This window comes from the organism of the source record quoted next, unplaced genomic scaffold, assembly GCF_019419815.1.
Source record: "Pyrus x bretschneideri cultivar Hongxiangsu unplaced genomic scaffold, Pyrus_bretschneideri_v1 Contig8, whole genome shotgun sequence".
NCBI lineage: Eukaryota > Viridiplantae > Streptophyta > Magnoliopsida > Rosales > Rosaceae > Pyrus > Pyrus x bretschneideri.
In genome coordinates, this window is record NW_025999820.1 from 1,626,188 (window position 1) to 1,639,958 (window position 13,771).

The following is a 13,771-nucleotide window of genomic DNA, read 5'->3' on the forward strand; positions in this document are numbered from 1 at the left end:
TGCTCTGTATATTTAAATTCTCCTGCTATTTAAAGTGGTGCGGAATAATCGCCCATCCTATGCTTGTTCCGATGAGAATGATGTGGTACAATCGTCCTTCTCATTAATCATGTAAATCTCGAGCCTGAAGTTTCGAGTACTTATCATTTTGGCTTGAAGATCAAAGAAAAATTTGTAAGAACCAGAAGTTCTAATAAAATATTCCTCCAGAATACATATTATTGCAAGTTCTTACACACCTCAATTTTCTTTTAGAAAAGAAAATGGCGAACTTGGCAAAGCTTAATTTTGTTGCCCTGGATATTACTGGAAATAACTACCTTACCTGGGTAATGGATGCCAAGATCCATCTGGAGGCAAGAAATCTTGGGGAAACCATTAATGAGGATAACAATACATCTTCTCAAGATCGGGCGAAGGCTATGATCTTTATCTGTCGCCACCTTGATGAGGGATTGAAGAGCGAGTACCTCACGGTTAAAGATCCACAAACCCTCTGGAAGGCACTGAAAAATAGCTACAATCACCAGAATACAGTGATTTTTTCAAGGGCTCGATATGAGTGGATTCACCTAAGGATCTAGGATTTCAAGACGATGGATGAGTACAATTTTGCTATGTTTAGAATTACTTCCCAGTTGAAGCTCTGTGGAGAAACGATCACTGAGGAGGATATGCTGGAAAAGATTTTTAGCACTTTTCATGCCTCCAACGTGCTCCTGCAACAGCAGTATAGAGAAAGAGGCTTTACTGAGTACAACCAGTTGATATTTGTACTCTTCGTGGCTGAACAAAACAATGAGCTTCTGATGAAGAATCATCAGTCCCGGCCTACTTGATTTGCACCATTCCCAGAAGTGAATGTTGCTTCCCTTGAAGGGAATACCACATCCTCTCGTGGCAATAATTACAAACGAGGACATGGCCACAAGTGAGGCCGGTGGAATGAGAAAGGCAAGAACCATGGTGTCCAGGTTCCAAGGCATAATACAGGCCTGAGCTTTAAGAGTGCAAATCGCCAGAAAGGCAAAGCTCATATGAACACTCCTAAAAATCCTGAAGAAGTTTGCCATAGGTGTGGTGGCAATGGGCACTGGGCATGTACCTGTCGTAACACAAAACATCTAGTGGATCTGTATCAAGTCTCCCTCAAGGAGAAGGGTGTCGAGACCAATTTCCTAGACCAGGCTAAACCAATTGATATACCTGATCCAGTGACTGATTTATCAGGACATTTGAACACAACCCACCTGGATGTTTCGGACTTTATCATTGAAAGAGGGAATGAGGTTTATGGGTCCAATTGAATCATTTATGTACTCTTGTTATTTGTATTTATGGTTTAATGCTCACATTTTCAATTCAATAAAAGCAGTATTCCAGTATGAATAAACTGCTTTTAACTGTAATTTCCATTACTCAGAGAGCATGGATAAAAATTATGGTTGTTTTCAAAACAAGAGCAATGGCGGATACCTTTGTCTTGTAGACAGCGCAACCACGTATTCAATACTTTGAGATTGAAAGTATCTCTCGAACTTGGTACTTGCAAAAGTAAATGTAATAACAATATTAGGGCCATCAGATGTAATTGAAGGCTCAGGAAAAGCCCAGATCATTTTACAAAATGGAACAATATTGTCCATACAGAATGCGTTGTACGCTACTCGATCCACTCGAAATTTGTTGAGTTTTAAAGACATACGTCTAAATAGATAACACATTGAAACAAAAAGTGCAGAAAATGTGGAATATCTATGCATTACCTCCAATGATACCCATAAGCGTATATTTGAGAAGTTGCATGGTTTATCAAGTGGATTGTATTATACATACTTAAAGACAATTGAGGCATATACTGTCATGAACCAAAAGTTCATGAACTCAAAAGTTTATATGCTTTGGCATCACCATCTAGGTCATCCAGGATCCACCATTATGCGTAGGATCATTACCAATTCTAATGGACATCCATTATTGAACAGACACATTGCTGTCTTAAATGATAACCCTTGCAAGGCTTGTTCCCAAGGGAAGTTGATAATTAGACCATCATAACTAAAGGTTGATACTGAATCCCCATCATTTTTGCAAAGGATCCAAGGGGATATTTGTCGGCCTATTCAACCACCTTGTGGACCATTTCGATATTTTATGATTTTGGTTAATGCACCTACCCGATGGTCACATGTTTGCCTGTTGTCTACTCGAAATGTAGCTTTTGCGAGACTTTTTGCTCAAATAATTAAGTTGCGAGTACAGTTTCCAGATCATCCCATTAAGTCAATTCGACTTGATAACGCTGGTGAATTTACGTCTCAAACCTTTGATGATTACTATATGGCACTGGGCATTGATGTTGAACATCCTGTTTCTCATGTCCATATTCAAAATGGTTTAGCAGAGACATTTATCAAGCGGTTTCAATTAACAACCCACACTCTGCTCATGAAAACAAAATTGCCAGTATTTGCATGGGGACATGCCATATTACATGCTACATCATTGGTTAGATTGAGACCCATAGCCAACCACCAATATTCATCAATACAACTCATGTTTGGGCATCAGCCAAACATTTCACATTTACGAGTTTTTGGTTGTGCTGTTTATGTGCCTGCTGCATCGCCACAACGCACTAAAATGGGACCTCACTACAGACTAAGAATTTATGTGGGTTTTGATTCACCATCTATCATTAGATATTTGGAACCCTTGACAAGTGATATGTTTACAGTTCATTTTGCTGATTGCCACTTTGATGAGACAGTCTTCCCGTCGTTAGCGGGAGAAAAAATCATTCCAGAAGAACGGCAAGAGCTGACATGGGTTGTTCCCACCTTGTCTCATTTTGATCCTTGAAGCATGCAATGTGAAAATGAAGTGAAAATGATCATTCACCTTCAAAATATTGCTAACCAAATGCCAGATGCATTTAATGATGCTTCGAAAGTGACAAAGTCACATATACCAGCTGCAAATGCACCTGCAAAAATTAATGTCCCTGTTGGACAAAATAAAATGGCAGCGAATGATTCATCTAGTGCACGCCTAAAGTGTGGTAGACCCCCAGGTTCAAGAGATTCAGCCCCTCGAAAGAGAAAGATGAGGGTACAGTTGAACCTAAGCGAAATCATTCAGGAAAAGAAAATGAATGATAAATCCACAATTCATGATTTTGTACTTCCAAAAAAAGAAAGTGTCCTTGATGAGACACATATCCCTGAAGAGACAGAAGTACATGAAAGCAAAGAAATATCCATAAATTATGCATGTACTAATGAATTGTGGGATCGAAATAAGCAAATAAATTTTGCATTTGCAATAGCCATTGAAATTATATTAAGCGATGACATTGAGCCCCGCTCTATTGATGAATGCAAACAGAGACATGATTGACCTAAGTGGAAAGATGCAATCTAGGCAGAACAAATTCTTTGGAAAGGCGAAGTGTTTTTGGACCAGTAGTCCAAACCCTGCCTGGTGTAAACCCCGTGAGTTACAAATGGGTATTCAAAAGGAAACGCAACGAGAAAAAAGAGATTGCAAGATACAAAGCAAGACTCATTGCACAAGGTTTTTCACAAAGACCTGAAATTGATTATAAAGAGACATATTCTCCTGTAATGGACGCAATTACGTTCCGTTACTTAATAAGTTTGGTAGTTTCAAAAAAACTTGACATGCGACTTATGGATGTCATCACCGCGTATCTATATGGAGAATTAGATATTGACATATATATGAAAGTCCCAGAAGGACTTCAGTTGCCTGAAGCAACTAACAAACCACGAGGTATGTTCTCAATTAAATTAAGGCGATCATTATATGGGCTGAAACAATCTGGACGAATGTGGTACAATCATCTGAGTGAGTATTTGATTAAAAAAAGATATGCCAACAATGTCATCTGCCCTTGTGTATTCATTAAGAAATCAAATACTGGATTTGCTATAGTGGCAGTATATGTCGATGATATGAATTTAGTTGGAACCCCTGAAGAGCTTAATAAAATTGCTGAATATCTGAAAAGCGAATTTGAAATGAAAGACCTTGGAAAAAAAAATATTGTCTCAGCCTACAGATCAAGCATTGTGTTAATGGAATTTTGGTTCATCAATCAGCTTACATTGAAAAAATACTGAAGCGATTTGGCATGGACAAGGCTTATCCACTTAGCACCCTAATGGTCGTTCATTCTTTGGACATTAAGAAAGATCCATTCCGTCCAAAAGAAGATGATGAACTGGTCCTTGGTCCAGAAGTACCATATTTGAGTGCAATAGGTGCTTTATTGTATTTAGCACAATGTACTAGACCAAATATAGCTTATTCAGTCAACTTGTTAGTAAGATATAGCTTTGCTCCAACAATTCGTCACTGGAAGGGAGTCAAAGATGTTCTACGATACCTTCGTGGGACAGCAGACATGGGTCTCTTCTACTTAGATAAGTCCACAAATGACCAGATCCTTGTTGGATATGCAGACGCTGGTTTCCTCTCTGATTCGCACAAAGCTCGCTCACAAACTCGATATATGTTCAATAATGGAGAGACTACAATTTCATGGCGCTTAACAAAGTAAACATTAGTTGCTACATCTTCCAATCACTCGGAAATAATTACTTTGCATGAAGCAAGTCGTGAATGTTCTTGGTTAAGATCAATGATTCATCACATCAGGAATTTATGTGGTCTACCTTAAAAAATAGACACTCCAACTGTCATCCATGAAGATAATGCAGCCTGTATTACCCAAATGAAGGAAGGATTCATCAAGGGTAATAAGACTAAACACATATATCTCCAAGATTTTTCAGTGCACATGAGCTTTATAAGGCTAAAGTTATTAAAGTCAGACAAATCCATTCCAATGAAAATTTGGCAGACTTATTCACCAAGTCTCTACCAAAGTGCACATTTCAGAAGTTAGTGCAGGGAATCAGATTACATTGAATTACCAATTTGAAGAATGCGGAATCAGGGAGAGATACAATTCAAGGGGAGCATTTATGACACATGCATGTTGTACTCTTTTTCCTTCGATTAGGATTTTTTTCCACTGGGTTTTTTTTCCTATCAAGGTTTTAACGAGGCAACGTAAGCATGCTTAACACTATATCAACAATCCGGGTAAAGTTGTACTCTTTTTCCTTCATTGTGGTTTTTTCCCACTGGTTTTTCCAAGCAAGGTTTTAAAGAGGTAACTGATATTGATATGTGGGCATCCAAGGGGGAGTGTTGTAAATAGTGGGTATGTTTGCCCACATGTGTATAGTAAAGACTCATATGCTAAATAGTAACCCTTGTGTAAGTTTCCTTTGAAGTGGCTCTATAAATAGAGCACTTTGATTGTTCAAAGTTGACGAACACCAAAAAGAGAAAGGAAAGAAATGTACTACTTTCAGTATCTCTTATTTTCACACTTGCAATAATTTTGTGGTAGTATTAAAAAAACTAAACAGTGTAATATTTGCACCCGCTTCACCATCGCTCTTAGCAAAGGTTATTTCTCTAACTTTTGCCTATTTATAACAATTTATTTATTTTTATTATTTTTTAATAGGCTATTTTAGAGTTGATGAACAATCTGAACTCAAACAAGTGGCCCATAACCTAACCCTTGTAGGCCTTTTCAAATCCTGTACAGTTAGGATTTTTTAGTCAGTTTCAGTATGATTTGAGGGTAGATAGGACTATTGCAAACAACTTTATTGGGATCAAGCCTATTTTATATTTAATGGGCATTCTTGCTACTGTTGCAAAGACTCTCTAGGGCTATTGCAAACAACTTTATTGGGATTAGGCCTTTTTTAACTTTACCGTTACAAAGGCCCTCTAGGGCTATTTACTGTTTAATTCATTAAGTGAACAGTAAATGCTCTTAATGAACAGTAATTGCCTTTTGCATCTCCACCTCTACACTGAATAGCCCTGGCAATATGCAATAAAATATTAGTACTACAAAATAATTTTATTTGTAATTTCGGATAAGATTTTTAATTGTTCTCGTTGCGCAACGTATCGTTACCTTTTCAGAATCGTTGAGTAACTTCAACCCAGCTAGTACACAACGTAACATCTTCAATAAGCGTCTAATTCGTACTTGCATCATTAGCCATTTTGTTTGAAAAAAATTGGATGGAAACTTTGAGAGAAAGATAGGAATGCGGTTGAAATTAGTTGACAAAATATGAAATTGTGGTGTAAGGTAGAAAATAATGAGAAGGTATGTATAGAAAAGTAAAATCATTTTTTTAAAATTTTTTATTCACATAATTAATCTTTGGATTAAAATTTTTTTAATTCCAACACTCTAGATTGTGCCATGTGGCACAATGGTAAGATTTCAAAATTTTAAATTGTTTTTTTTTAATTTATAAAGCCGAATAACGTAGACCGTTGATCTCAAAATTAAATGAGGTTTTAAATTTTTTTTGACAGTTGGAAATCCAACAGTCCATAAAATGTTGTCATTGAAATCTAACGGATGTGGGTCACGTGGCCTTCCCAACGGTAACATTTAAGAAAAGCACCGCGGGCCCCACGTTTGAAACTGTGTCGGATGACGCACGCTTGAAGTGCACGCGCATGACGCAAAAAAGAGAGAAAACGTGGCTGACGTCGCCTTGACGTTAGCCTTGCATCATACCCATTCCGGGCTCTCGGGCCAGTGACTTCCCACGGGCCTCTCGCTCGAGCCCTCTTTCATCCACGCGCCTCTGTGGGCTAGAGCATGCAGGTCGGGCCATTGGGTTGGTGGGGAAGCCTGTCCATGGGCTATTTAGCACAATGAAGGTGCTCTAACTTAGTGAATGTTCATATAATATCCAGTTTGCAGATATATGGCAAGCCTATACTGGGTAGAATGGGAAAACATGTGAAATGTTGTAAAATCGATGGTGTGTGCAGTGGAATAAATAAAACAAGACACAAAATTTACGAGGTTCCTTTACAGTCAGTGTGACTGGAGTATATCCTCGAAGCAGCATTGGTGCTTCTATTATAATTTAGAATAATAAGAGTACAAAATAGCTCTCTCTATTATCCTTTCTCCTCTTCCTCCTCTTTTCTCTCTTCTTCTTCTGTGAGCCTTGTGGCTTCTATCTTCATTCGTTTTATAAGCAAAGAGAACACTATTCATTTACAAAATTTCCACAAATGAATAGTAAAAATACTGTGCATAAATAGTAACAAACTATTCATGTGGGCCATCCACATATTATTCACAACACTCCTCCTTGGATGGCCACAAGTCTTCGATTGACTCATTAAAATCTTGATTACTTGTGGATGCTCCCCTTGGTGAGTATCTCCCTCTGATTTCAAATCATTTAGGCTGATCGTTGATCATTCTGCTTCTGTCTCTTAGTGAGAAGAGTTGCTGAAAGAGGTGTTTTACTTGTAGTTAACTTTCCACATGCTTGTTCTTGAACTGGGCTGTAGGTGTGACATCTTCTTTTGTAGTATTTGTCCCTTGATGCAGCAGTGGAATGCAACCCTTGCATTTGAATGGTCATTCAAAACATTACTTCTCAGCAACTTATCATGCTTGGCAGCTTCAGTGTAAATAACCAACATCATATCAATAGTTGAAAATGAGTACTCAAGAGCAATGCAAGATAAGCAACCAGGCAAAGGTTCCGAGCAATCAGTTCCAAATCATGAGCTTGATTCTATGTGGCGACTGATTGCTCTCTTTCTCCTGATCCTGCAGGTGAGAACAAGGACAAAGGAAAGGATAGGGAGATTGCATGATATGAGATATTCTTGCTCTCGTCCTTGATGATATGAGGTAATCTTGCCCTGGTGTGACTGGTTTGAAGAGGTATTCTCAGAGAGGAAGAAAATTGGGTATTTCAAGATGCTTTGTTGAATATGCATGCTCGGAGATGAGGATGAGTTAGGTATTCTTGCAAGTCTGCCTTGTTATGAAGAACAAAGGTCAACATATATAGAGATTTTTCAATAGCAAGTAGTGGTGCTGTGCCTTTACTCTTGTCAGCAACTATGGTGTAATTTGAATAGTAAGATTTACGCATTTTCAACTTTGTCAAAGATTTTTGACAAAGTTGCACGCGATATCTGAAAAAGCTGAGATTGCGTCTGAAAAATGCCAACGAACTTTATTCAGGAAAATCTGGCTTTTGAAATCCGGAGAGTGGTGCTTCTTCGATCTCTGAACAAGTGGCTCTGTTGCCTTTGCTTTTTATAGAGACATCAATTGTGTTCAAAAGTATGCTTAGAAAGTTGTTGCATGTAGAAATTTTCTCTTTCTTGCACTTCTGAGTGTTTATTTGACCTCATTTTTCCTTCATTATTTCTGAAAATGGCTTGCCCATCTAACATTTGCTTAGATTTGAGTCTTAAGAGTGACACAGACGAGCAACGTCACGATAATATATGGCGCCCATCCTTCTTATCTTCTAATGGTCTTTTTACAGTTCGGGACTCTGTGATGAAGAATAACATTACCGCTACAGTGGTAGCTAGGAATTTTATCACTCCAAAAGATAACAAAATCCTTTCAAAATGGTCTGATGAGTCGGCCGTTCAAGACTCCTTGGCTCTCAGTGTTCAATGTGCGGGTTTTGTATCCAATATGGGCCAACGACTACTTGCTCGAACTCACCAAGTTGAATCATTGATGGTTGAGGTGGCAAGTCTTAAACAAGAGATCAGAGGGCACGTGCTTGCAAATAATTACTCGACGAGCATGAAAATTGATCTCAACCAGTTAGAGGAATCCGAAAGTCGAATTCAAAGTGATCACCAGAGGTTCATTGCTAAATTCCGAAGGCAACTGATTTCTTCCCCTTCTGGTGTTTTGTCGAGTACTGGGGTCCCACATGATCAATCTCCAGTGCCTCCCCCTTCTGGGGTATTGCCGAGTACTAAGGCTTCACATGAGCAACCTTTGTGAAGGCTTCATCCTGTTTGTTTGTTTTAACTCATGTGTATGCACATATCTGTAATTTCTCGGAGATATCAATATATAAGCTTTATTTCATTCAATGTATTATGCCAAATACAATAAAGCATATACTTCACTAAGATGTAGTACTTCTAGACCAAATATCAATTTATCTTTGCCCTCACGAAGATAAATGATCATTCTTAGTGTCTAAATCATTTGAGTATTCAACTCATAATCTTCAATCCATATGATTCTTTAATATCATAAACATCATGGATAAGATTCGTGTTGGCATATTGTTCGATTTGCAGTTCAAGAGAATATTTCTCTCAACACTTTATAATCTTTCTTGACTCTTCGGGAGTTTCAATTTAATATCATCAACTATTGCAAGAGATTTTTGTATTTTGCAACAATATCATAATGAAAGTAGTCACTAAGGCAATTTATACCATCCATTGGTATTGAGTACATATTTTATGTTTACCCTTCCGGGGCTTACTTTCAAGCAATTTGAATCCTTCAGGGATTTTCTGCACTTCATGATACATTTTCCTTTGGAATTTATATAGAGCAATTTGCTCCCATGTATACTTGAGGGATTTACTTGTGGAGATATGATGTGGGTGACGTACAACCCTTCGTATATAATTCTCCATTCATATGAACTTCTTTACAACCTTGTGTCATATCATGTAAGTGTATTTCACGGTACTACAAATGCCCATATGTAACCTTCTAGGTTCAACATCTTTTGGTTATTTGTATTGTTTTCAAGTATATAGGTTCATTTTTCCACATTCTTACAAAATTGTAATGGAATTGCCTTTCTCCATTTTGGCCAATAATTTTGTTGACAAAAAAAGAACGAGACTCAATATCAACACAGCTCATTGATGAATTTAGTAGCTACTTGTAGAAACCAAAATTACCATTGGTTATCATCAATTCTTGATCCCATATTCTCAAGTGCATGCGCATGCATAAATTTTTTTTATTTATTTTTTATATATTTGGATATCCATTGCCTCTTCAAGGGCATTACACCGTCTCTTCTAAGACAGTCATACTTTAGAGAATGCGGATCATAACCTCTTCTTGAGCGTTATAGAGCTTGGATTGTAATCTCCACTTCCGGGAGTTGAGTCATTGGAACCTATATGTCTATCATGCTTCATGCATGAGACATCAACATTCCCATGTCCGCGGATTATCCTTTCTAGGACGTATATCCATGCAATGACTGTCATTGATAGGAGCATATTTATGCGACTTATTTAGCTTGTTCTTGTGCATTTGTGTTTTTATTTCTTAGTTAATGTAGTATTTCAAGTCATTTTCGTGCGTTTGTAGGTCCAAAGGGTTAAAGTACCAAGAAAGTGCATTTTGGAGTAGTTTTGGGCACTAAATGGATAGCTTGTATATGGAGCAAGGTGGAGGGACGAATTTGGAGTCAAAAGAGGCTAGGACTATATATACATATTTTCAGCCACAAATTCGGAGGAACCCTTATGCTATTAAGAAAACCCCTTGCCGCAACCTTCCAGCCTAATTCTACATCATTCTTTCGAACTATATATACATATTTTCAGCCACAAATTCGGAGGAACCCTTATGCTATTAAGAAAACCCCTTGTCGCAACCTTCCAGCCTAATTCTACATCATTCTTTCACTCCATATAACCCCATACACAACCTGCCGCAACCCTTCCACCCTAATCAGCCATCATTCATCATCCTAAGCAAGAATACACCATTCAAAACCCCTAAAACCACCACCTACACCTTGAACCGCAAGCAAGGAAGAAGGAGGAGAACCCTAGATGTGTATGCCATTTGACTTGGAGTTGCTGGAATGTTTTAGGTGTAATCTTTCTTGTGTTTTTCAATGTTTAAATTCAAGAATCTTTGTTTTGTGAGTATGAGGAACTAATCCCCTTTTGGCTAGGGGGGATTTCGAAACCATGGCTATATTTGCATTATGATTTGATTACTTCCAGTTGTAATTTCATGAATTGTGAATTCAATTTACTTATTTATTTGAATTAAAACTTGTTTGTGTATGTGGGTTGAGAGTGCACACTTAATTTGCATGCATAAATCTGATGCTAGGACATAAGGGAACTTCACCTAATTGTTGTGAACTTATATTCATAAGTAGTAAAGGTTGTTAGTCACAATCATGTTAAGTAAATTCTTGGCATAAGTATCATGCACTTTCATAGTTACGAACGCCTCGTCAACACTTATGATTTTCACATAATTTAATGATCTTTGATTGTTTCTCTATTATGTGCTTTCATGTAGAGAACTTTTGAGGAATAATTTGATTGCAATGCGCTAATTCCATTCAATTCAATGGCTTAAGGAAAATTTGAGGGCTAATTTAAGCGTACCTAATTAACTTGGGGTGTTGAGGTTAATGATTCATTGAAAAAGCAATTGGAGATTGTTGTGTATGCAAGTATGTCGTGTGTGGAGAAAGACCTCCTAGCTAGCCCATCATCCATCTAATTTCACCAAATTCGTGCAAATCTGCCTAGTTTAAATTCTTGTTTTGTTTATTTTATTTTCGTCCAAAACCAAATCCCCCTTTCGTTTAGAGTGTCTAACTAGTTAAAATCTGTTTTAGATTGTGTTTTCAAGTGTTTTGAGTCAAGTTAAAACCAAAATTCGTCCAATTTTGTGTTTAGAGTCAAATCTGCCCAGTTTGTGTTTTTTAGGCAATTTTGAGTGTTTTTAGCTCATTTTGAGTCTTGTGAACTTGTTTTGAGTATTTAAGTTTAGTTAAGTGTTTTAAAGCTTAGTTTTATCTATTTGAGTCAGTTTAAAGTGTGTTAGCAATCCCTCATAATCCCTGGTTTAAGAACGATCCCTACTTACATATATACTACAATTGTCAAAATAGGGTTTAATTTGTGTGTTAGGTTAATTTTCGCATTAGTCATGCTTTTGGCATGCAACAGTTATGCTTCGGGAATGCAATAGTTTAGTAGTGCCATAGTCTTATTCTTTCAAATGACTAAACCTTTTGAGTCTGAAGGTCTGCCATGCTTCAGGCATGCAACAGATAAATCATTTATTGCCTCATTATATTATCCAGCATGGACATTAATTCTTGTAGGCACACTTGCAGCAAGTATATATGATTTCATCACTTTCGTTGCATCATTAAATGCATATGGCAGTTGATTTGCATATCGTTGCATCATTCAATTATTCTCACTACGTTTTTATATTGATTGCTTCATGAATCAAAATAAGACAAATTCTCTTCGTTCTTCTAGAACAGTCTTTTCTCATCATTCTTCTGGAATGATATTTTCTCATCGTTCTTCTGAAACGAAGTTATTTTCTTCCCCTAACAATGGGAAAATTGTCTTATCAAAATGACAATCCGCAAACCACTCGGTAAACATATCCTTAGTCAAGGATTCCAAATATTGAATGATAGATGGTGTTCAACGTCAATGCCCAATCCGTGATGATGCCTCATTTCAGTACGTTATGGCAATGCAATAGGCACAAAGATAATACAACCAAAAACTTGTAGATGTGTAATGTTTGGTTAGTGCCCAAACATGAGTTGTATTGAAAAATATTGATGGTTGGCAACATGTCTCAACCGAATTAATATTGCATCATGACACGTCACCATGTAGAAAACTTAACAATTTTGTTTTCATGAGCAGAGCGCGGGTAATCAATTTCATCCGCTTAATAAATATTTTTGCTAAACCATTTTGAGTATGGATATAAGGGACTTCTGGTCCTTATTTAATAGTCTGTAGACTGAGACTCTTATGGCTTTTATTACAATTAAGTTGAGGCACTACAACACTTCAAACTTACTGTACTCATCAAGGAACTTTATGTCCTGATCTTGAGGATCAAGGGACTTCATACCCGATCTTTTTGTATGATGAAACTTCGGGTCCAATCATTTTATATGATGAGGATTAAGAAACTGCATGTTCTGATCTGATCAAGGAACTTCAGGTCCTGTATATACTCATCGTAACAAAAGATAAGTACAATACGTAAATTAACGTAATAGGCGGTAATTCTAGTCATAGTAAATAAATTGCATTTAAGTAAATAAAACTTATGACCAGGGCTTTAATTCAGCACCATTCACATAAATCAAAATTTAAAGCAGTAGGCGGTAAAACCGTTCATGATAAATAAATTGCTTTAAAGTGAATAGAACTTATGAAAGTGTTTTAAACCAACACCATTCACATAAATAAATACATATGTATTTTCTTCATTCTTTTCAGATGGTGCAACACCATCTAAAAGCCTTTACCTTTTTTTTTATATTATTTTTCTTATTCATTCACATGTTGCATAATTCCAAAAACTTTGGCCCCATTATTATTTTTCATTCAAATGGTGCAGATGCATCATTTTGCCTTTTCCACTTTTTTATTTTATTTTTTTGTTTCTTGCTTTTTCAAAAGGTGTCGTGCATTATTGCCTTTTTCAGATGGTGCCATGCATATTCCATAAACTTTCCATTTTTTCTTTCTCTGTCTGTCTCTACCAGTCTCGAAACCCAGGACCAGTTGGGTTGTTGTGCAAGTCACACAAAACCAATTCAATCCAAAAAGGCTACCAAAGACTGGCATTGTTCTTGCATGGTCTAGAAGCAAGAACCTCCATACAGAGACATAGATGACAGTGGGGTTGACGGAGGCACAAGAGAGGGAGGCCTGTGTGGATTCATTCTTGCCAACACCATTTTAGATAATCAAGTATTCTGGGAGTTCTCGAGATCTGTCGAAAATGATGCGATCTAGGTTTCCAAATCTGATGAGATTCTTCTGGATCTCTAGAAACCAGTTGTCAAGT

At 37.2% G+C, this 13,771-nt stretch overlaps 1 protein-coding gene across 1 annotated transcript; it reads left to right on the forward strand.

Moving 5' to 3' along the window:
- The first annotated feature begins 263 nt into the window (after positions 1-263).
- On the forward strand, positions 264-839 carry LOC125473137. Its single transcript, XM_048575540.1, has 2 exons — positions 264-536; positions 639-839. Exons 1-2 carry the CDS (start codon positions 264-266, stop codon positions 837-839), a joined length of 474 nt encoding a protein of 157 aa, XP_048431497.1.
- Positions 840-13,771: the final 12,932 nt, after the last annotated feature.